We start from the raw sequence: 24,950 nt of genomic DNA, 5'->3' as shown, positions 1-24,950 counted from the left end.
CCCAGGCAAAAAACATGAGGGTGGACAGATGTAGCTGTATTACAATGGGTCACATTGTCAACTTAGTACAATGTACATTACCATAGTACTACTTCCATCAGTAAAACATTAGAATCATGTCATACTGACCACTCCACTTTTTAAAATAGAAATCCTGTATTCATTAATTATTTTCAATCACTCCTCCTTTCCATTGTGTCAGTGAATGTTACGCTACAATCTATGAAATGCAACATTTTCTGTCTATGTTTCAAATTAGAAAATGTATTAATTAATTAATTAAATGGAAAGAGAGCGATCATGCCCTTTGAGCCACTGGAATGATTTTAATGTGTACCTGTGTTGAGTTTCGTTGACGGTGCATTAACAGTGAAAAGTGAAAGCAATTGGTAATAATTTGTGAATGAAAATAGCATTATCATAGATCAGTTATTTTGTGAAGGTGTGCTTTTGCCTGTATGCTATGCAATTCTAATAACATTGTCAAGCTGAAATTACATTCTTATTCTTGTTGAAAATCTCACATTTCGAACCAGAATCCGAGCGAGAACACCACGGCATCTGCATTGCTCCTCATTTTTGCTGAATCCAGTCAAATTGTTTTGTGTTTGTTCATATTGTGTCAGATCAAACCAAAAGTAAGGGTGGACATATTGAATCATCAGAATCACTAACTATGGACCAAGATTTATATACCAAAATAAAAAAACATAAATTTATTAGATATTTTTGATTTCTTCAGGAGCCTGGATGAGATCCACCAGAACAGCCACCATTGCCACTCCACCTCCCGCTACCACGACTCCCACTTAGAGCACCAACGCTCGGGTGACTCGGACTACGAGTACTCTGAGGACAGGTAACCTGTTGTTGGTATCTGGAGGATCTGGGGATCGTTATGGTTATGGGATGGGGTTATGAATATGTTTTAGTTTACTTTTTACTTGTTAAAAATTATTTCAAAGGGATAGTTTGGATTTTTTGAAGTGGGGTTGAATGAGGTTCTTAGTCAGTGGAAGCTGACTACATGTCGGGTGGCACACCGCCAGTTTGGAGAGGCAGGCAGGAGTACTAGCATGAGAGCAAAGTAATGTATTGCTGCAAAATATATGTTAGCCACCAAAAAAAAAATCACTTTAAGCATATGATATATTTTGAATATTTTCAGCGCTTTATTTTGCCATGATGCAGCCCTTTTCGACGGGGCACTGAAGCCGTTATATCATCTATGCTCTCTTCAAAGCCAAAAGACTCCATTGACAAAAACTGTCGTTTCACCTCGCAGAACACAAGAGTTGCAGTTCTACCGCTGCATCCATTAGTTAGTTTGTTTGTGTTAGTATCGGTTGAAGCAGTGGTAGACCAGCAACTCCTGTGTTCCGCAAAAAAATAGCTGCTGTTGTGAACTGAGTCTGGTGGCTTGAACAGAGCAAAGATAACAGCTTCAATTACCCTTCAGAGAGGGCTGCCTGACAGCAAGGTAATGTGGTGGAAATATTCTAAATATAGCATACACTTAAACTGATATTGATTGTTTTTAGGTGGCTAAAATATGTTTTGCTGATGCCTCTGTCCACAGCAGTACATTGCTTTGCTTCTGTGCTGGTACTCATGTCTGTTTCTCCAAACTTGGGGCATGCCAACCGCCATGCACTGTAGGTAAATACACTGGATAAGTACCTCATACAACCCCACTTAAAAAAATCCAAACCATCCCTTCAAGAATAAGATGCCCACACATTGGTTCAGTGCTCCTGGTGGGGTCAATATGCTGCTCTGGTCTTCATCATGCAGAAATTAAGTGCTTGTGGAGCCTGTACATATTTAGTTCTCTTTTATAAAGGTTGAGTCATGTTTGGGTCAATTAATAAGTGCAATGTGATGTTGCCAAACTAATTTCTACTAATACTACTAACAATGTGAAACTAGCCATTGCAACATGAATGCAGATTGAATTGAAATCTCAGAATTATGATTTCCTGGTTTCTCTCATTCATAAATTCACTTTGCCTGTCTGAGTTGCCATCCTCTTCTGTTGTGTTTTCTCGGGTTGTTTGTCATTTGTTCACCCATCGTCATGGCAATGACAGTGAGGTCCTGGAGATGCACAGGTCTATCCGTGGCGGGAGTGCCGAGTGCCTGCACACAAACAGGTAAAAATAATAATAAAAAAGACAACAACAACCATTCAGCTTTATTTCAATAAAATATGCCATTTTATCCTCATTTCCATTCCCACTATACTTTAACAACTTCATCTTAACACAATTAATGTTGATATTTTCAATGCAGACAGAGAGTGTTGTATATCTTAAATGGACTGTAGATACTGTAGAGTGTATGTCTTCTCATGCAACCACATGAACACAGTATTTAAATCAGGATTGAGTAGTAGTAGCACACTCATAAATTCAAATTCATGTCTGATGATTGTCTATCACCACAACTGTCTCATAAAAACACACACAACATGCTGATCACTGTGTGAGGGGATTAGAGACCTGCTCGGTGGTTGACCTCAAAGAAGGCAAAGCTCTTTTGATTAATTTCTTTTATTTATTTATTTTATTTGAATTTGATGTGTTCACTCACAGCAGTTGTATATTTTTTCCACCTTTTTTTTCTTGCCTTGCTTTACGATGCATGAACTCTACTTGTACAACCAGGGGCATAGGTAGATACAGCAACACACTACCCCCCAAAATGCCCCTGTTAGTAAATGGTATCCATAAAGACATTTACAGGTAAGCATTTAGCGTTAAAGACTTGCATACCCTTCTCTGTGCCTCTCCAGCTTTCCCATACTCATTTGTGGAGTTGGTGGGTCATTTAGTTGCAGCAATGTTCTCTCAATGCAATAAATGTCCATATGTTGCCCAGACCACTGTGCTGCTTGTGCTTGCTTTGGTCAGAGTGTGTGCCATGTAGCTTTGTCATGGTGCCACTTGAGCTAACTAAATAGTATGTGTTGCTTTCCCCTCTGTATTATACAACCCTTTAAAGGACCATACTCATGCTTTCACATATTGTAGTCAAATCCCATATACTTTACATCCCTTCTGACCATTTCCTGCCTTTTAGGTAGCAGTTGAGAACAGGAAGTCATCGATGTCATGATGGCCAAGAGAGCAATTAAAGGGTTGCTTTCACAATCTATATTATCAAATAATCAAACCTTCAAGCTAAACAATACCGACATGATAATGAGAATATGGTCACTTTTGTTTCATTGTTAGCTGAATCTCAAGTCTGGGATGTCAAGTTACCTAGAACAACGAGGAAACATTATTGATACACACTGATCACCACACATTTTTGTGTTTGTTTACTAGTCTTGCTAGTGGCAAACATTTTCTACAGACATTCATGATTCACTACTATGAAGTTGACATTTGTGGTTTTGTGTGAAACAACTATTGGATGGATTTAAATTTGTCCAACTTTGGTTTGGACCAAAAACCTGCAAACCAAATTATATTCCTATCAGTCTTAGTGGTCATTTATTTTTAGTCATAATTAGCATGCTAGCATGCTGGTGATGGTTAACACAGTAAACACAATCCCTGAAAAACATCAGCATATTAATACTTCATTGTTAGCATGTTGCTGATGATAGCATTTAGCTCAAACTCCCCACTCTGCCTTAGTACAGTACAGCTTCATAAGTGTGGCTGTAGTCTTGTGTAAAGGGTACTCCACCAAATTTTCCACGTCAAGGTAATTTAAATACAATGTCTACAGAGGACCTTTGTCACGTTTATGAAAATAACCTCAAATGGGTTACCTTGGCGTGGTATTAGAGACTACACATTATTTACTTAGAATAGAAAGCCTGGGTTACAAGCATAGACTGTATTAAAGAAGTGGACATAGTTACCGTGACGTCACCCACTGGTTTGTGGTCTGCCGTTTTGAAGCCTTGAGTTTGGCTTTTTGGCTGTCGCCATCTTGTTTTTTTGGAGCACGAAGTGACCATATTTGGACGAGAGGCTGGAAATGTGAGAGTCCAGCTGGGTCAAGTACCAATAGCAAAGCAAATATTAACTTACCGGCTAAAGCTAGCTAACTAGCTTGGTTGGAAAGGTTCATATATACTTGACGTTACGTTCATTTTTGCTAGCGGAAAAAATTGCATAAAAATGAACAGCCAACTCCTTGAGTATCTTTTAATACAACCGAATGCCAAACACTGTTGTAGGAGCGAATCAATGAAGAATGCACGTTTAAGGCACTTTGGCATTGTCATCACTTTTCAGACCTTTAGTCACTAGCTACGGGCTTGGCGTTTGGAAAATGTTTATTTGTATGATCATATTAGGAACTAAAGTTGAGAAGATCTTGGCCTTTGTAGCACCGAATTAACTCTTGCGAGTACCCCAAACTTTATGTAAATGCAATACTAAGTTGTTGGTATACTCCTTACTGTTGTAATGCCTGGACATTTGTCAGACTTATGTAATGGTTTGGAAATGGTCATCAAAATGTAACGAATATGTGATTGCAGTTAATGGGCTAAAACATGCAAAACCACCAGTATTGCTCTTTAATGTATGCATCAGATGTTGATCCTTGCATATGAGTGCATATTGAAATCCAGCATACTTGATGATCAGTATATAACCACCGGACAGACAGACCTCCTGTATAAGCAATTTCCTCCAGTTCTCTCTGTTCTAATCTAATCCTATTCATGGCACTCCTATACATTTTACAGATCTACTGTAGCTTGGTTTCCTTGCCACGTGCCGCCTGGACGGCTTTAGATCTGTAGATTGTGTTATATAATCAGCATTACATGTAATCTCCTCGTATATGTGTGTGGGGTCAATCCACAGGGAGGGCAAGAGGAACTATCTCTACACTCTTACATAATGAATTCCTCACTCTGAGGTCACAGATGGGAGGATGCACTTCATTCATCTCATGTGTTCGTTTAGTGACTTGCTGGTGTTTCCGTTGATCACCAGCATCACGCAGCGGGCACATTTCTAATCTAAAGCTATATAAAGCTATATATTTTTTGTGAACTGGGAGTTGAGAAGAAAACCATATTTTTTGTTGCACCATAATGTGAGAATGTGAATGTTGCTGAATGTAGCCTGCATAGTTTCATGCTTGTGTTATCTTCCCCTTCACTTACTTTGCCTCTGCATATTTCTGTCAGTTGCATGTGTCATTTTTGTTTTCCTTTGCCTTCCTTTGCACTCGGGTCTTTCCCCACCTCTTGTGGGCGGTGCTCTGGCGCACAGCTCCACCCTCCCCGCATGCCAAAAGAGAAAGCCGCCCCTCAGGCAGGAAGTGGGCAGCACCATGCCTCGTAGCATCCTTACTCACCGTGTGCTCAGGTTCACTGATGAGGTCACGGTTAGGTAAGAACACACCCACTTCACACACCATCTCCGCTCACCCTCCCTCCACCCAGAGCCTTATCTTTCTCCCTTTTTTTGTGATGACAATGCATAGCAGAGACTTAAGCGTGTCCGTGCGGAGCAATAAACAAACACTAAATCCTAAGCCCTTGTGAGTGTGAGGCATTTGGCCTGAAAACATTATGTGCAATGTCATGCGATGACACAGAGCCAAACATCTGTTGAGAGTTCTCTTTCACGGTGCAGCATGACGTGGCAAAGAGTAAACGTGAATGCTGGCTGTCTCTCTCCTCTTCACTCTTTCACCCTCTCACACACTTGCAAGCAGGCCCCTCTCCCACTTAGACCTCGTTCCCATAGCAACTTACGAACCTTCCATCTGAGTGGCCTCACAGAGTATGGCCGTGAGGAATGACTGGCTATGATAAATTGAGATATGGCATCAGAGCCATTACATGTTACTGCACTGTCTGATGGCCTTCCTTATTCTCTCTGTGTCTATCCCTCCATTTCCTTTCTGCCTCTTTTTCTAAACTTTACTTCACACTATCCTCTTTTTTTCTCACTTTCTCTGCATTTTCTTTTGTCTATCTCCCACTCATCACCCTTTTGTTCTCTCACATTATTCACAATCTCTTCTTCCTGACACCTCGGCTCCCACCCTCTGTTCTTGTACATCTTGTCTTCCATCTCTGTTTCTTTCTCTTCTTTCTCTCTCTCTCTCTGCTGCTATGTTGTCGCGGTGCAGCGACCTGCAGCCGCCGTTGGACAGAGTGAGGAGTGCCAGCACCACTTGTTTGAGACCAGACACCAACTTTCACTCCCCTGACAGAGACAGGTATAAAAATGAATCCACACATTTTGAATGCGGGTCATGAATCAAGATTCTGATATTTTGTTGAACAGGTAAATACAGAAACAGGGATTGTAGACTCTGCTGAATTTTTTACAGATTAGTTTTTCTGGACTGCATGATTGAATCATTCAACATTTTGGGTTTAGGATGCTGCATGTCTTCACGTCAGTTCATGTCATGTGTCCCTTTCATACATAAAGGAATTTGCTTTGCACACTTCCATTGGAAAACATTTACCTGCTGTTTGAATTTGGAATTTAGTTTCAGTAATGTTCTGCACAGAAAACCTAGAGGCAGTCTAAAAAAATGACAGAGCAGGTTAGAGAGCCAACAAATCAGTGTAGAGTTAGATGAGAAGATGTTAAGTATGGTAAAGCTGCAGCCAACACACAGTTAGCTTAGCTTAGCACAATTATTGATGACAGTGAGCCTGGCTCTGCTTTTTAATTATTTTTATGCTAAACTAACTGTTTCCTGCCTATTGATTGTCTCATCTGCCTTTCAGCAAGAAAGAGATAAAATGTATTTCCCAAAATGTTACAATATTTCTTAAGATAAATAGATAAACAGCATGAATTAATTTTCAGTACATTTACCACTTTGTACCAGTCAGTTTCAGTAAAATTGTCTTCTTAGACGACAAAACTGCATTGTCAAATACATGTCAAGAAAAACATATTTTCTCCTGGATTACCTTTGTTTTTGACTTGTTCCGTGTGAATTCACGTAACGTATATAACTTAACTTATGTACATAACTTTAGTTACGTAACAGGCATACTTATTTAAACCCAAGCCGGGTTCTTTTACTAAACCTAACCAAGTTGTTTTGTTTAAGTTTTACAACTTTAAAAACGTTTTTTAAAACTGCCTGTAATCCGGGAGAAGATATGTTTCCCTCGAAATGTAATTGATAATAAAGTTATGTTATATCAGAACGTAGTATTTAAAAGACAGGGTTGCTTTGTACAGTTAGTGCTTGTAATGCTCAGATTTCTAACATAACTTTAAATGTGCCATTTTAGGTTATGTTAGATGGCACAATATTAGTCAAGTTTCAGCTTGACTTGACTGATATTGTGTCATAAAACTTAAAGAGAATTCACAATTTCAAATCCTTGACCTTCACACACTAACAACCTTTCCTGGTGTTTCTGCCTTGGGATGCTCCTCTTCCACCCTTCCGGCCCTCTAGGTGCTCCAACTCTTTGCCCCGCAAGACTCCCCCAAGCCCCAGGATCTTAGTAGAACATGTGGCCCCTGAGGAAGACAGGTACCAGGCCTGCCTCCTGTTGCTGTCCCCAGCTTTTAAAACACTACGCTACAGCTCTGCAGCTCTGCTTGCCTGCTTGTACCTTCGAAGCCCATTCTGTAGCTTAGTGCTCAATCTAAAATAATAGCGTTGCACAGATCTTGTGTCTGTTCCTTTTTCCCTATAAATATTTGTGGTCTAAAGCTGTGTAATCCCTCTTTTATTCTGCTCCACCTGCCCTTTCTGCTGAGCGCCCGTTCTGAATTGCCCCCACTTCTCTGGCTTTAAAGCGCTTTCTTTTCTGTAACACTGTTGCTGGTAGGAAAAATGTTTCTGGAATGTGCAATTCTCAGCTCTGTTGCTTTTACAAACCACAGAAACCAAACCATAAAGTCTCAGCTTGTGCCTTTTACATTATATCAAACAGATCAGTCAGTATTCACTTTTGCCATTCTGTGGGTCGTCACTCTCCATTTTTTTTTTTTTTTTTTTTCCTCTCTCTCTCTCTGTGGTTGCTGTTTGCCAAAACAGGCAGTGTAGCAATTCATCAAGTCCAAACTGTCACAGGGGCAGCAAAAGAAGCCTGGAAGGGGACAGGTAGGATCATTCATTCATTCATTCGTTCACTGACTCACCTTATTTAAACTCTTCTCATTACTGCTGCTTTTTCTCTTCTTGCCTGAGGGATGATATCTACCATCTGTGACTGGTTGTTGTTATTGACTGGTTATTGATTTGTTTTCCTTGTTTTAAGTCACGGCTTGTGCAGTATGTACCCTTGAATGCTAGCTGAAAACCAAAAAAGCTCCCTCTTAACACTATACATTGGAAACATAATGGAGAATAATCCTCTTCTGATTCAGTATTACCATTCTTTTGTTCCAAATAGAGTACAAATGTTTAAAGGTGCTAAGTTAAAAATTCAGTGCATATATTTATGATCGAGGGATTGCCTCCACATGGCTCTCAGCATGACGACTAAGTCGGCAGTCAACAGCTTACGGTGCTAACAGCATTAACAGTGCAAACAAAGACAACAGTGCTGACGGTGTTTACCCGGGGAGAACCGGAGGGTGGGCATTACATTTCCGCGACTACGACTCATCAGCTGTAACTACCGAGCAGTGCAGAGTGGCAGCGATTAGCTAGCCAGTGGGGCACACACACTAGGACTCACATGCACAAACAGCTCAGATTACAACACACAGCGGGAGAGCAATTTCATTCTCTGCTCAGGTAGACATTGTTCTGTCTTTACATTGCAAAAAGTTGTTTGCTGCTAAGATATGTCTTAGTATGTTGAAGCAGAGTGCACCAGCTGTATTTGATTGATGATTGTTTGAATTTAACGTCCGTTGCACGCTCTCTGCATACACTTATCATTATGGACCTCTGCACAGTCTAAATGGCACACAAAATGAGTGTTGTATTAGTTTCATTTGATTTAATTTTGCTGTATTTATATTGTTTTATATTTTCATTTCTTTTTATTTGCTGATGGCAGTCGTATCCAGCCCACCTCTATCCTGAGGGGCAGTAGGGGGAGAGGGGGCCTGCTGAGGCCTTTTGGCCAGACAGCTTTGGCTGGGTCCTGCCCAAACTCGCCACTGCTAGACAGGTGCATGCTACAGCCAGCGCTACGCCTCCACTCCGTGTGCTGATTTCCTCTATGTCACACTGAGTGTAGTAATACTGTATGCACAAGTATCACATGTAAATATTTCAAGAAGCCAAAATCATGTTAAAGTTAATTCCAAGAAAGAACTATAACAACCATGTTAATTGAGGTAGTCATGTGAATATATTATACTGTTCAACAGTGGTTTATGTAGTAAATTTGGGGTTCCATCAGGTATGGAGCTGTGGATAGTCAAGTTTATTTTATAGTATAGTATAGTAATTGGGATATATAGAAATACTTAGACACTGTGCATAATGTCTGTAAACACACTCAGTGCCACTTCCTTTACTTCTCCTGCTCCTTTACTTATTCCGATCTATTCCTCTCCTACCTTTGACCTACATTACTGAGCATCAGTTTATTGTCACTGTGATTCAGTTTCGGGCTTTACTTCAATTAGTGATGAACACAGTTCTAATGATATGTTTTTATACCTCCTCTGCTATATTCTTGTGTCTTTATGTTCCTTTCTGTCAGAGCACACCCTCATGGCAGCCCCTCTTCTCCAACGGGGACAACCTCATCAGGTCGCAGGGGCAGGCAGCTGCCTCAGCTCCCTGCAAAAAGCAGCAGTATAGAGCAAGGTATGTTGTCCACAAAGATGATGTAGTTTTGATTTAAAAAGTTGGGGGACACAATAAAGTCATGGCTAATGGGTGAAGTTAGCATATAACATTATAATGCCATGTTAGTCAGAAAAAATACAGTCAGTTCTCTGTTTTTGTTTTAGGTAATCTTTCCCAAAAACATAAGGCAAGAGGTTTTCTTTTCTCCTTGAGTGGTCTGTCAGGATGTATTTAGCCTTCAAAAGCTCCTCCAGTCTGATTAGGATAGGGCAGCTCATCGACCATTTCATAGTTTTAAACGTAAACATTCTAAATGTGTCCCTCTATATTTCCTATTGCAGTGTATGTGAATGAAAGTTCATTTACACCCAAAACTAAACTAAAAAAATATTGATAAGGCCTTGAGCAAAAGATTAAATTGAAGTGAACAACCCATTCTCATTCCCATCTCGTCAACTATCAAGGCTTGATCAGTGTCTCTCGGCATCTGATAGCATTTAGCGTAGACACAGCAGGCTTTCAACTTATTCCAATGCAATTATTCGACGGTCAGAGCAACTGACATAGAATGAAGAGTGAGAAAGTTAGCATATGGTGGATGGGTCAAACAAACACAGGACTTTCAACCAATGGACCGCTGTTCATGTCCTGTGTGAAACATTAACTTATTTTACCTACTCCTACGGAACTAATGTACTCAAGTAACGCCACTTACGTAACAAACAAGCAATTTTTTTCTGTCAGTTGAGTGCCATCAGTGCACATCATGCTCCATCTAGTGTCAGAAACCAGATCCTGCATCTTCAAGATACTCCCTGAGGTCTCTCTTATTGGGAACACGCTGCTGTTTCTGATTAATTCTCCTTTGTTTTTATATATATATATATATATATATGTATTATATAAGATAAGATATTCTTCATATCTTATTCATTTTTGTCTCTTTTGTCTCAGCCCTCGCAGTAGAGGAGCGAGCCCGACAGCTGCAGATGAAAGTACATTCCTACCGGCCTTCAGCCTCCCACGACCTTGAGACGGACCTCAAGACTAAACGGGAGGTCAGCATCTGAGTTTCCCAGTTGTTTTCAGATCCTCTCCTCCGCCTCTTGCACTTGATAAATGATATGTACCATATGTCTAATTTTCTGTCCTCAATTTTAGTATAATCATCATCCCCCCTCCCCTTTCGTATCTGTCCGTAGATGTACGCAGAACAGAGGCGTAGCAGCGACAACATGTCGGCCAGATCGTCAGACAGCGATATGAGCGATGCGTCGGCCCTCTCCCGTGCCAGCAGTGCCTCCCGTCTCAGTAGCACCAGCTACATGTCTATCCAATCAGAACGACCCGGAGGGCGACTCAGGTCAGTCCTCATTGGCTGTTGGTCATATGTTCAGTTAAGATGTTAAAGGTGTGGATTTCAGTCCATCCTATTTTAATTACAGCCATCCATCCACATAAAATCCTCTCCTTTTTGAAATAAGCCTAAATATTTGGGTAATTGAGGGTTCTATGTTATATGCATGCTAATCACTGTGTGTCTTTCTGTTTTATTCCTGCATGCCAACTACTGCATGTTTCTGTCCTTGTGCATACTCTATCTCCTCTCTCCTCACACACACACACACACACGCACACACACACACACACACACACACACACACACACATGAATGGTGGAAATCCAAACAATCTGAACTCAGATCCAAGTCATTAGAGGAGGAGAGGAGGGACAGGAGGATCTCGTGGGGGGTGAATGGAGAGGAGGAGAGGAGGAGGACTGCAGGAAAGCGACGATTCTCTGATGAGTTGAAGCGCAGGAGACACACTGTAGCTGGAGACACGAGGGAGTCCAGGTAAAGATCAATAGATCCCAAATGGTGAATTCACTTATGATGGCAGATGATCCAGCTTCTCACTGAACAATCTGATCTGGATCCCCAAGATAGATTCCCTAAATCTCCCATTTTTTTAAGACAACAAAACACAACGGAAACTTTGTAATGGCAGCAATTACAGACAATTCCTTATTGATCTCTCTAAGGAAATAGTAGTATTTTCTTGTTGCTTGCAGCCTCCAAAGGGAGGTCAGAGGTCAGCTTGAACTTGTAGTCTTGCTCAAGGACACTTCAGCAGAGGAGATACTCACTGACACTGGGTTTGAACTTGGATCTTCCAGCAGAAAGATGTTGTCCATTCAGTTATTAACATGAGAGTATCTGGTTGAATGGAAGCATTTCCTTAAATGTTGGACCCAGTGTCTAATTTTGTGCTTCGTCACACATTCACACGTTCCAAAGCATCATCATTACTAACTTACCTCCTCTAAAAGTTATCACTCCACCGATTTTACACATAATGATTAGTTCATTTGTCATGAAGAGTCCTCTTCAACCCTGATGGTGTCATCAGAGAACTACACATTTTAACAAAAAGCATGCGTTACAAACTGGGATCTAATGGAAGATGCAATCATGTTGCATAATGGGAAGTGTAGGATCCAGGGTTTTTAACTTGAACCATAAAGACAGAGTGCAACGCATCATAATCTGAAAACCACTAATGCACTTGCAAACATAATACTGCATAGCTTTCTGATTCATCTACATTCCACTATAACACAAGTTGCATTCTGTCAAAATGCTTTAGTTTTATTTACAGAAATAAAATAATAAAATAACATTTTGACTAAATTCTTGCTGCACACATAGCGTTAGTCATACTCAGTGTCATGATCCCCCTCTTGCTGATGCCTCACTTTTGGTTCTTTAAAGGCTCAGTTTTTCCATTTGACAGCTAGTTTCTTTACCCTGTTGGTAGTGCATCCCAAGCATACAGCAGTGTTTTTTTGTGTTATTTGCTAGCAGATGAAAGGAACAAGGAGGCACCGTCACATAAGTTTGTTGTTTTCCCATCCAGTGTAGGTGGGGCCTAATTGTGTCTCTGTACAACCATTTGATTTTTAAAGTCCCCCAACTTCATGGAGGTAACACACTGAATGGCCATAGAAATAAGGTGTTAAACAACACTTTTGTCAACGAAAATGAATATGTTAACAAGAGTTAATAAAAATTAAATTAAATAAAAACTCTTTTTTATGAATATAATTACTCATAGATTTGCATGCAGCATAAAACAAGAATAAATTGTACAAATCTAAAGTCTTCACAACGTTGTATTTGTCAAGGACTATATTAATACATTAATATTGATTTTATAAAGCACATACCTTTGCAAACAAAAAAAATAAAACTGTAATTAAAAATTAAATAAAACCAAAACTTTGAAACATTTGCAAAAATAAAAGTCAAACCGTGCTAAAATAATTAATTAAAAGGTAGATATGAATAAAAACTCACAAAAGATCCCTGTGTTCTTTTTATGTGCACACACAAATGCACACACACACATCCCCGGCTGACCAGTAGCAGTGTGCTGACAGGGACAAACGACCCTATCCCAATGGTCGTCAGTGGACCAAGTGTTGATGTAGTGCAGCTTATTAGCTGGCTAATGTATTGAGGTCTGGGAGGAGAAGAGAGAGGGGCCCCAGTATTAATGGCTTTAGCACAGATCAATCCAAGTAGACCGTTATAAAAGCACAGCCCCACGGCCTTTGACACACTTTCTAGAGTCAGAGGTGAGAGGGGGGGGGGGGGGGGGGGCAGAGAGATAGTGAGACAGTGGGTCTTCGCTAGAGTATTATTAAAAACAGAATTCTTTTTTATTGTTATATTTATCAATAAAAATAACAAGCCCTATCACAAACATACTGCCAAAAGTATGAGGATGCCCGAATATAACCCTTCACAAACAGTAAAACACATTTTGAATAAAACAGAAAAAAAACGACAATGGAGTCAGCAACCATTTATGAAAAGGGACTAATGTGGCTGATTTATAATTCAGACAAGGGGTCTGTTTTTAGAGAGGAATTGGTAATCTAGTGATGAACAAGGACGGCTGGCCTTGGGTCAGTTTTCACTCAGAGTAGCATATTAATATCTGTATTTGGTGGATACTCACATCTGCTTCAGGCCAGTTTGATAACAGAAGTGACTGAGTACATACAGATGAAGGAAACACTTGTACCCTTCTTACGTCTTCATGTATTACCTATGTTCTTCAACATGTTCCCCTGCTTGATATGCCTACATTTTTGATCTACTGCTCCTCATCAATTTCATATAATTCACTAAACGCTGCTCATGTTCGCTCTTTTGCTCAAATTGAGTAAAAAATTAATCTTCAGATTTTCTGCCTTTCATTGTATTGGTTTGCATATACTTAGCATCTCTTGATGTTGGATGAAAACAAATTATTTCAAAAGGTTGACCTTTAAGAATTGAACCACAAAAACAGATTTTCAGGAACTGCTGATGTCCATCCAACAGTCATGGGTATTAGTTTAGTTACATTCCATCTAAAAATACAATAAAGGCTAAAATGTTTCATCCAACATTGTACATATATGCATATCAATTTACATTTAGTAAAATATTGTTTGTCATTTATGTTATATTTGGCCCTTGTTTTCTGTGTATGTTTGTGCAATCCCCTCTGCATGTCTCAGATCCCTCCGATCCCTCCTTGCATGCATCCCGTGTTGTGACTGCCAGGACCCCCTCCATCCTCCAGACCTGGATCCTCCCCTCCCATTCTCTCCCGCTGCTGCACGCCCTTCCCTCACCTCCCTGCAGGGGGCGGTTGAGAGGCCTCAAACCACCCTCCCCCTTTCCAGTCATTCACTGGTTCCCGTGGACCACTGGACTGTGGTTGTTAGGGGCCCACTGGGAGTAGGTGCTATGGGTGATAGGGGCAGCATAGCTGGGCTCTCCTGCAGCACTTTGACCCCCTCTGAGGGGATGGACATGAGGTGGCTCATCCGAACCCCTCGGAGGCAGCATCGATCGCTGGGCAGCTTCTGTCCGCGTGTAGTGGCTCGTTTGAGAAGAATGAACTTTAATACATGATATGATTATCAGCTTTGGACTGCTAGAACATTTAACCATAAACAATCTAATCTCTCTTTTTATATAGAGTATTGGCCCACATGACAGCACAATTGTGTTGCATCAAAACAATCAAATCTGTATTTCAAATTGTTTGTGATTTAAGATATGTCATCATTATTTATCTTTGGGATCCCAGGCGAATACTGTTATTTGATTAATTTGTTGTGCAATTAAACATCCCTCACCAACAACAGGTAGTTTGAAATATTACAATCATACACCACTTCATGTCAATACTCCTGTTTTTGGAGGTACAGTAAAGAAGAAGTTACAGAGACCTTGATAATAGCTCTTCTCCATTACACCAGATCACAGTGTCACTCAGCGTCTTCTCTCTCAAGTCGGCAGATGCGATCATCGGTGGGCCGCAGCATGCTGAAGAGCTCCAGTGTGAGCGGAGAGATCTACACCCAGGAGCGCACCGACGGCAGCCAATCAGACACAGCACTGGGCACTGTGGGTGGGGGCAGCAAGAAGAGACGCTCCAGCCTCAGCGCGCGGGTGGTGGCCATCGTTGGCAACCGTCGCAGTCGCAGCACTTCACAGATAAGCGGCCCAGGTGAGTTGCCATTGCAATGCTGAAATAGTCACTGGTGACTGTATATCCCACTAGCTATTTGTTATATGAATGTGGCACATTTGCTCCTAAAACAATAGGGTAAACACTAAATATTATGATGAAATGTTCATTATATTGGGGGATGATAACAGCTATATTGACCTGTATGAGTCTGAGTGATGAGTTTAAAAGTAATTGAGATTATATTTAGGCCCAAAGAGGGGTTTATTTGTAAAAAAAAACGTGTTGTTCTTCCTGCATCCAGTGCTGTCATTTGATGTGACAGTAATGTAGTTGGATGCAAAGAAGAACTACAGGCTGCTACTTGAGCTTGGATTTTGTTTCCGGGTGTCAAAGGCTCACGCGCAATGCATCCTGGTCCTGGCTCCAGAAGAAGGAAAACTCCGTTCTTGGCCAATGTAGCACGCACTGAGGAGTTTACTGCTTCAATTGACTACATTTACCATCAACACTGATTGGACATCCACATAAGAGGTGGTGAAATTTCCCTTTGAAGGACCTGTATGTAGCATATCGGGGGATCTATTGGCAGAAATAGTTTATGATATTCATAAATATGTTTTCATTAGTGTTTAGTCACCTGAAACTTAGAATTGTTGTGTTTTCGTTACCTTAGAATTAGGCCTTCATATCTATAGGGAGTGGGTCCTCTTTACAGAGTTCACTGCCATGCTTCTACAGTAGCCCAGAACGGACAAACCATACACTGGCTCTAGAGAGAGCCTTTTAGCTTTTTATGTTACCTGAAGGCCACTGTAGTTTTTAAACACCCTTGTGAAACTGCAACCTTGAGCAACGTGCAATCTGATACCACACCGTGGCCGCCCAATCTTACACACTGTCCCTTTAAGAATTTGACTTAAATCATAGTGTTGTCTTCAGGGTTTTCAAAGAGACCTATAAGGAAAAATAGCTGCTGTCAAGCATTAACAATAGATTCATCTTTTACATTTTTGTTTGAGTGGGAGATCTGACTGAGATTAAAATGTTGTATATTCCAATAAGGCTGTAGTTTGGAGTCAGGGTGAAGGTATAACTGATTTCATCAATGCTGTTTTTCAACAGACTTGTACCTTCATGTAAATTGAATGAGCATGAGACACATTTGCACATTTTGTCTGTTGAAATAAAGGTGAAAAATAACTATAACACCTCCAACTACAACATTGTGATGAATCCTGTCTGTACTCTTTTATCCAGAGGGGAAGAGTAAGAAGGAGAAGGGTGCACCTATCCAAAGGAGCACAGAGACCGGCATGGCAGTAGAGCTAACCAGGAACATGAGCCGCCAGCCCAGCAGAGAGTCCAACAATGGCAGCATGAACAGCTACAACTCTGAGGGGAAGTCAGTGAACCAACCACTTCCTTCTTTCTCTCTTAAAGGAGAATTCCAAATGATAGTCTAATTATATCTATCTATGTTTATTTTACATTTCCACCTGTGTTTTCAGGCTGCAATGTTTATATATTTTGTTTATCATTAGTTTCAAACAGCAAATGCTACACCGTTAAAGCTACTGTAGATGCTGTCACACCCAACTAAACCACCATGAATAAAATTACGTGGATGTGACAGGGAAGTTTGTATGCCAGCATGTTGTGGATTATATCCAGGCGTATACTTACAAATCTCGGCATGTATGTGTCAGGCGACTGACGGTAAACAGAGTGTAATATAATGAGCACAGAGTGAAAAGAAGCACCTGGGCTCATTTAGGCAAAGATAAAACACATATTTTGACTGAATCAAATTAAGGCCTGGTGTTTTCTGTGATGGATTCTCTTGTTTGGGCAATTTTTTAGATTGTTTTTCATGCTTTAAATAATGAAGCAAAAGGGTTCCCTCATGAGAGCAGCAAAATTTGTTCTGAATTCTTAAAGTATTCTGACTGTGTGGGAATAATTGGCCATTGTGTTGTGATAATTAATTCATGTTTATGTGCTTTCTGTGTTAGTTTGATCTTCTCGGGAGTCAATGTGGGTGCCAGCAGTCAGTTCAGTGATTTCCTAGATGGCTTGGGACCGGCTCAGTTAGTGGGAAGACAAACGCTGGCTACTCCTGCAATAGGTAAGATATTGATGATACTCCTCTCTTCTGTATTTTGTATTTTTCTTTTCTCTTATGTTTATTTGTATATGTTTTTTTTCTTTCAATTGATTATTCCTATTCTTTATTTATAATATATATATATATATATATATATATATATATATATATATATATATATATATTTTAGCATACATATATAGCTTTTATTTTATTTTTAATTTTCCTATTTATTATATGTTATCATCATTTACACAGTAATTTTATTTATTTGAAAATTCTCTCTTTTTTTGTTTGAAGTTAAGAAACTTTAGTAATAACAATAATAACAACACTAATAACAATAGTTATAAGGATAATAATAATAATAATAATAATAATAATAATAATAATAATATTAGATAACATAAACATATTTTATATGTATTTAATGTAATGTTATATTATATGTATATGTACTAGTAACTATATACTGCAACGGTACAAGATAATTGATGTAATATAGTGCAATATAATTAAATATCAAGTATGCAATATACTAACATTGTATAATATTGTTGCTCTTCATCTGTGTTAATAAAAAAAATCTCTTCTCACATGTTTTTATGGGCTGAGTGTGCAGTCACTACCACCCATGTTGTTTATATGTTCTGACTTCTTGTTACTTGTGGCAACCATTGATCTCTTGCTTTTCACTCTTCTGTGCTTCCCAGGTGACATCCAGATTGGTATGATGGAGAAAAAGGGTCAGCTGGAGGTTGAAGTTATCAGGGCTCGAGGACTCGTACAAAAGCCAGGATCCAAATCCCTCCCTGGTGAGAACTTGATCATCCTTGAGACACCAAAAAGCAACTAATCACTCCCTCCCGCTCAATATATCAATCATGCAATCTTCAGATTAGGATATACTATATACACTCTACAACCAGTGAAATTCAGTAGATACACCCAGCTAAAACTTGCTCTGTACTTTCCCTTCCCATAAAGATGCAACCAGCTGTGAGATCTGATCTAGATTATATTGGAGAGTCGCTGTGTTCCCCACTAATGGCTTTTTTATTGCTTTGTCTCTGCCTTCAGCTCCATATGTCAAGGTCTATCTGCTAAATAATGGAGCGTACGTAGCCAAAAAGAAAACCAAGATTGCACGTAAAACACTTGACCCACTGTACCAGCAAGCACTGCTATTCGAGGAAAGCCCACAGGGTAAAGTCTTACAGGTAAGCCCTCACCATATTTCTCTTCATCACAAATGTAAATGTTTTATTCCAAATTCATAATGATTAAATATTTTATAGTAGGAGGAACTAGATTGCTGTGTAATTTGACAAAAAATTATTTTTCTTAAGGTGATTGTATGGGGCGACTACGGCCGCATGGACCATAAAAGCTTCATGGGAGTTGCACAAATCCTATTGGAGGAGCTGGACTTATCAAGCACAGTCATTGGCTGGTACAAGTTGTTCCCCCCGTCATCCCTGGTCGATCCGACACTTGCCTCCCTAACACGACGGGCTTCCCAATCGTCACTCGACAGCTCCTCTGGACCTCCTGGAGTCCGATCCTAGTGGACCAACAGCTCTACACCTCTCGACAAGTAACAAACTCATGAAGCGTACTGTAAAGAGAAACTAACAAAAACAAAAAGATGGCGGAAATGTAGAGCAACAACAACAATCAGAAGCATCACAACCAGAAAGCTTTGTTGAGATCTGACAATCACTCCTGTCGTGGTTAATTTTGTCTGTTGTAGGGAGCGCCACATTTCAGTGTTTCATATCCATTAAGAAAATATTTTTTCTCTGTGTATGCTGAAGAAGCAGGGCTGTCAACAGACAACAAGAAGTAGCTCTCGAGATGGGAGACGACAGAGAATCAAATGAAGCAGGGTGATTTTTAACTGAATCAACAATAGCAAAGAAATGTACGTTAAGCATCGGAATGTATGGACTCGAGACAGAGGTAATCACCCTCCACACCTGCAGGTAGCGCAGCCTTCTCTGCAGTGGCCTCCTCCAGAACCCCTACAGACTGCCGGCACTCCTGCCTTCAGGCAGAGCGCTTGCGTGTGGGTATTCAGTCTGGAAGCACAGGGCCTTCTTCTGGTGCCTAGACCATGGAGCCGCATCACTGGTCCCTCTCTCTGTTGAAAAATCCTCTTTTCAGTATGTTTACCGTGGCTGATCTGAAGCCACACTGTTTTAGCGTGTTTGCTTTCTCGTCCATTTCTTTTCCCTTTGTTACTACCGGCACAAAATGTTTTTATAGTAAGTGAAATGCTCATGATAATGTTGTCAGTCTGGTGTGTGCATGGAGAGAAAAAACAAAACACAAGAGATAAAAAACTATTAAATGTCTGCAAGTGTTATGCAGGGGGGGGACTAGTGATGATGACACAGCTTAGATTTTTACACTTGACAGTGAGATTAGCGTGCAGCGTTGTTTTCCTCATTTCACCACTGGCAAACGTCCAGGCCAGTTGTCTTTGTATAGATGTATATTAAGCCTCCCAGGAGGTTGACCAATAAATACAATTTATGTCACTTTGAAATATCACAAGGGTTCAACATCACTGTAAAAAAAAAAAAAAAAAAGTAAACGCAAGAGCAAGGGCCGTCTAATTTTTCAAATTTTTTTGGGGAGTGCATTCCCTCACCTCAGCACGTTTTTATCCAACCCTTAGTTTACATTATTTTTAAATTTAAAGAAAAGCACAAGAGCTTGATTTTTTACAACAAAAAGTTTAACTTTTTGAAAAAAAACCTAAAACAAAACATGTAGTTAAAAAAAGAGAAAAAAAGCAACAATCCTGTCACTGGTTCCATTAATTTCTTTGTCAAGTTGTTAGGAAACAGACAAACAAACTAAGAGTCACACACAGTTTCTCTTGTGCATCTCTGTGAATGTGAAAGTAACCAATCAGACTGATCTGTTGGGACACCATCACCAATGCTCATCCTCCGTTCGGCCCGCAGACTCCTCCCAGCAGGAAAAAGGCGGGGCCAGCATGACTTTGGAACCTGTTCCAAGCTGCATGCACATTTTTGTAAAACAAAACAGATACAGAAAAAAAGATGCTGAACTAGATACGTGTGTTAGTTCCACATACTGTAGGGCCGCTTGTATGTTGCATGCAGTTGTACAGTTTGCTCGTACTTGAATATTAAAGAGATAAAACCAAGAAACCGAAGCCATTCCCATTACACACAGACATTTGAACACAACTGCAGTCAATACCACATCCCTCAGTCTGGTGCTGAATGTCTCTCAAACTAAATCCCAAGATTACGGTGATGTCTTTCCTAGACCCTCTGTTAGATGCACAGTACTGTACAGTAGAACTGAGCAGACCTCACAGCCCCTCTTACTGTTATTCCACATCAGAGTATACCTCCAAGGGGCTGAGATGATGTATAGATAAATATCTACGAATCAGATCCACTTATATGGAAATATGAATTATGTTTCAACATAATGATTTCAGATATGCTAACACATGAACTGTTAAGTTGTATAAAGAATAAATGCAGATGCACAGAGAGACACACACTGTAAATACTCAACAGCCATTCACTGGAATTTCATTGGATTCAGTGATATTGGCAAAGGGGCCAAGTCATATAATGAGGAGCGATTAATACGTCATTAGGGACCATGCAGTGGGACAAAACAAGACGATGGACTTGGGCCACAAACTGGCCACAAAAACTACTCTAAAAGTTGTCGTCTGAACACTTTGTGCTTCAAACCCAATGTCTGAACCCCCTGGCTATGTTCAGAAGAGTTGACTTTTCTTTTCATCGTCCGGTGAAGCTGTTTTTTTCCTTCTTTTAATTTTCTTTGTCAGTATTAACAGGAAAAAAATTGATGATTGTTTACAACTTCTGTGTTCCACCGAAACAAAAAGAGAATTAGAAAAAAAGTAAAGCATTCACTGCAACATTACTTGTTTGTATAACAGATGTGGCTCAAATGATGTGTATGTTTTATATTTTAAAAAAAAGTTAATTTTTATTATTTACAAATAAAAAGAATGTGTGGAAGAAAACTGCCTCTCAAATCGCCTTTTCAGTGTCTCCCATAAATCTTGACGCTAAAGAAATCCTGTTTTTTACTTTTTTTTTCTGCCTCCATCTTAGTTTGACATAATGTCAAAAGATCAAAGTGAAAAACTTATTTTGAAAAAAACAAGACCACCATACCATAGATTTTACATTTATCACTTTACTTGAACCAGGTTTTGATTTACAGCCTGCAAATGTATTGTTTTGGTTCAGTCCCACAGCTCTCATCGACCTTGTGTCCAACAGCAGCTGGCAGCTGTTTTCAGCGAAAAATTAAGCATCACGTTAGTTCATGCAGGGCATGGAAGTCATACGCCTCTAGCTGTAACTAGCTGACAGTTAGCCAATTGAATCATCGCTTCCAATCGGCCACACACCAATCACAGCCCACTCTCACCTCAACGAGATTCATTTAAATATGACTTCCTCCTCACTGATCCGTTATACACCAGCGCTGTTACAGACTTTTAGTTCAGAGTTCATTCTCCAAAGAGTTGAAATGGTATTCAAAGTTTACTTCGGGCTCATTCCTGTATACCCGGGGGGTTTATGCATGGTGATCCCTGTTTTGGCTTTGTAGCTGCTTGGCTAAATCCCACCATCACAGGCCAGACCCCACGGCAGACATAAATACGTGGATGGGCATTGGATTTCTGATCATGCTGATTGTACAATTGTAAGCACGCCCTCCTCATCTATACGTAGCAAATGTGTTTCTGAATTGTCACTGGCCTTGAAACAACATACTGTAGGTAAGGAGACATTGACAGTTAATATAGCATTTTTAGCAGCTCAGTGGTAACTGCGTTTTCTGGGGCTCTGCTAAGATGTGGACCAGCAGATTGATACAGAATGAACTTCTGACTGAGTTCACTCTGAGCAGTAAGTTGCTAAGAGGTTCTGAAAAGTAGCCAAGTTGGCAACACTATTTGTGCATGAGTAGTAAAAGGAACTTGAGTGTCGGAAACAGAGACAGCTCGCCTTCAAAGTATAAGTTGTGCATTTTCAAACGTGTTTGCTCCAGCAATCAATTGTATAGATATATGTAGTAAATTATTTTATATTTAAATAAAAATAATTTTGCTGGCCTGAAAAAACCAAAATGAGTCTACTGTTATAGATAGATTATATAATACTACCATACACTTGGAAAGGAATAGAAACAAACATTTGACGAATATTTAGTAGACTTATTTATATAAATAGCGTTTTCAATACGTAAGGGTGCCCATTCCTGCATGGGCTGAGTTTGAGCAGGCCCCACCATCTCAGTGCAATTGCTGCAACAACAATACCAGAGCTCAATCAATCTATTCAATGTTTCAAATCACCTTTGCAAGCTTGCAACTACCTTGTTGTAAGATCTGGTGGGAATTATCCACTGGGCAGAATCGGCCCTCTGACTTCCAGGGGCCTCTTTTTTTTATCAAATCAAATAAATTGAGTGTGAGTGTTGAAATACCAAGCAATGAATTTCAATAGCAAATTATTTTTTTTTTTATTTGTTTGCTGGCTGTGTCTGTATCACGATGATGACGGGTCAGGTGACCAAAAGGTAAGCCAACTAGAGGCAGAATATAGAGGCGTGTGATTCGTAATATCCTGTGATGGGTCAAGTGACCGTGGGAATATTTGGATGGTGGGATTTTCAAAAGTCGGCTTGCTAGCTAAGAGTCTGGCGAGGACGATGCTAACATAGCTGAGAGGAAGAGAGTAACCTTGCAACCACTACTAGCTCAGCTGTCACGCTTTTAGCTACTTGAACCAGAGGACCGAGCATCAGCATGAGGTCAGAGAACCAGCCCTGCGACAGCCACCTGTTCAACGACCGCTCCCCCAACTCCACTTGAGCCCTGCAGAAGCCGAGTCCAACACCGAAGAGGATGGCAGAGACCCGGTGGCGGATAAGGTACCAGTTAAATAGCCCAACAATGTATCTATTAGGCCTTCGTTTTACTTTCAACCATACTTTTAGATAGGTTAACAAGTTTAACCATCTATCCATTACAGTACGTTTGGCTAACAATTTCAACTGTTTATTCATACTCTATTTGTTATATCCTCTTTAAGTGTGTTTGAAAATGTGATTGAAGGGCTGGTAATAAGTGGAAATAGAAAATGCTTGTCTATCTGGATGAGAAAGAGAAGAACACTTTAGTTTTATTAGTCCATTGTAAATAAAATATTATAATAATGATGATAGGCTATAATTTTCTATTGGATAATAAACCTATACTCTTCCAATATGTTTAAGGCCCCTGTCAGTCACAGGCCCTTTGAATCGTCCTAACTTAGCTCCCCGTATGCACCCTTGCTCCCATCTGCAAAAAAAAAATAATCTGAAAAAGCCGCTTGCAGAACATTTTACCACTAAAGTGTTCAATTTTAAAGTAATATATTGAGTTGCATACTTTTACTTGTATAGGAGTACTTTTTCCTTCATGGTATATATACAAAGCATGTAATTAAAGGGAATTTTCTCAATCTTTTATCACCAGGGTTTTGTTTTTTGTTGGCAAAAGAAAATGACAAAGAAAAATAGAATCTCATATAGGAGAGGTACATTTCTGGACAGCAAACATTTTAATATCGAGTCGTTGTTGATTAAAGCACATGACAACCGTGTACTACTGTAGTATAACACCAAAACTCTATGCCTCGGTTGCTGCTACAGTGCGTCTCACTGAAGAGGAAGTTGAACCTCATGTGTGACCTGACATATAATACAGTGCAGCAGAGGGCTTGGGAGATTTATGTTCCACATCCTCTCGTTAAATAAGCAGAGGGCCCCCCGAAACAACATCTGCATGCAATCTCGACTAACCCTCCCACCAGCCCCGCCATGGCAGCCGGGCTCCCGGTTCCCCCCGTCAAAGCATCAGGGTTCACGACCTGCATGTACAAAGCATGGATACGGATTATGGTGGAAAAGAGAACCACAGATCATACATGTCAGAGGCCATGACGAAATGTCCATGCTACTCTCAGGAAATGGGTTAATCTTTCTAATCAGGTCAAAGGTCACACACATCGATGGAAATGGGGACCATGACTGGAACTTCATTTTTTATATTATCCATTGAGATGACTTTTCAAAAGAAACTGGGCAAAAATAAAGTAAACAAACAAAAACTTTGAGAAAAAGTACACCTGAGCCGAATCATGTCTCCAGACATGAAAAAGACTGTTTACTTTGAGAAGTGTTCAACGTGAGGCTGTTCTTCTCCATTCTAATGTCTTGTTGAAAATGCATGACAGTCGGCATGTGCTGGTTGTAGGAAGCCAACTCATCACGTGACCAGATTAGATGATAACTGTACCACAAACTCACCACAGCTTTCTCTCAGAAGCAACGAAAGGAAAGGTTGAGTCCTACTTGAACATGTACAGTTACAGTACATTTCACCAGTTTTGCCCTCTGTTCATTTTTTCAGGTAGACACAATTTACATGAGTTTCTACTCCGCTCCCCCTATGAATGTTAATTGGAAAGACAACATTTTTTATATATTTTAAACACAAT

The 24,950-nt window shown here is 40.0% G+C and overlaps 1 protein-coding gene across 22 annotated transcripts in view; it reads left to right on the top strand.

Annotated features, from left to right (window-relative positions):
• The window catches only part of LOC137866372 (regulating synaptic membrane exocytosis protein 1-like), an 80,423-nt gene extending 60,449 nt beyond the window's left edge, over positions 1–19,974 (top strand). For 4 of the 22 annotated variants that reach the window (XM_068702208.1, XM_068702209.1, XM_068702206.1 and 1 more), the window contains 17 exons: positions 743–859; positions 2,091–2,153; positions 2,667–2,744; positions 5,250–5,369; positions 6,118–6,207; positions 7,420–7,497; positions 8,008–8,073; positions 8,981–9,094; positions 9,635–9,741; positions 10,678–10,781; positions 10,926–11,086; positions 15,079–15,296; positions 16,518–16,662; positions 17,273–17,385; positions 18,078–18,179; positions 18,445–18,584; positions 18,714–19,974. In XM_068702208.1, coding sequence (XP_068558309.1) covers positions 743–859; positions 2,091–2,153; positions 2,667–2,744; positions 5,250–5,369; positions 6,118–6,207; positions 7,420–7,497; positions 8,008–8,073; positions 8,981–9,094; positions 9,635–9,741; positions 10,678–10,781; positions 10,926–11,086; positions 15,079–15,296; positions 16,518–16,662; positions 17,273–17,385; positions 18,078–18,179; positions 18,445–18,584; positions 18,714–18,932 — 2,035 coding nt within the window. In that variant the 3' untranslated portion in view covers positions 18,933–19,974. Of the gene's footprint in view, positions 1–742; positions 860–2,090; positions 2,154–2,666; positions 2,745–5,249; positions 5,370–6,117; positions 6,208–7,419; positions 7,498–8,007; positions 8,074–8,980; positions 9,095–9,634; positions 9,742–10,677; positions 10,782–10,925; positions 11,087–14,295; positions 14,929–15,078; positions 15,297–16,517; positions 16,663–17,272; positions 17,386–18,077; positions 18,180–18,444; positions 18,585–18,713 lie in introns of those variants that run through there. The other 18 variants (XM_068702210.1, XM_068702214.1, XM_068702212.1 and 15 more) reach the window with 18 other exon arrangements.
• The last annotated feature ends 4,976 nt before the right edge of the window (positions 19,975–24,950 follow it).

Source organism: Cebidichthys violaceus, unplaced genomic scaffold (genome assembly GCF_023349555.1).
Source record: "Cebidichthys violaceus isolate CVI_PGR_0920_01 unplaced genomic scaffold, fCebVio1.0.p SCAF_82, whole genome shotgun sequence".
Lineage (NCBI taxonomy): Eukaryota > Metazoa > Chordata > Actinopteri > Perciformes > Stichaeidae > Cebidichthys > Cebidichthys violaceus.
This window is presented reverse-complemented; position numbering and strand designations above follow the sequence as displayed.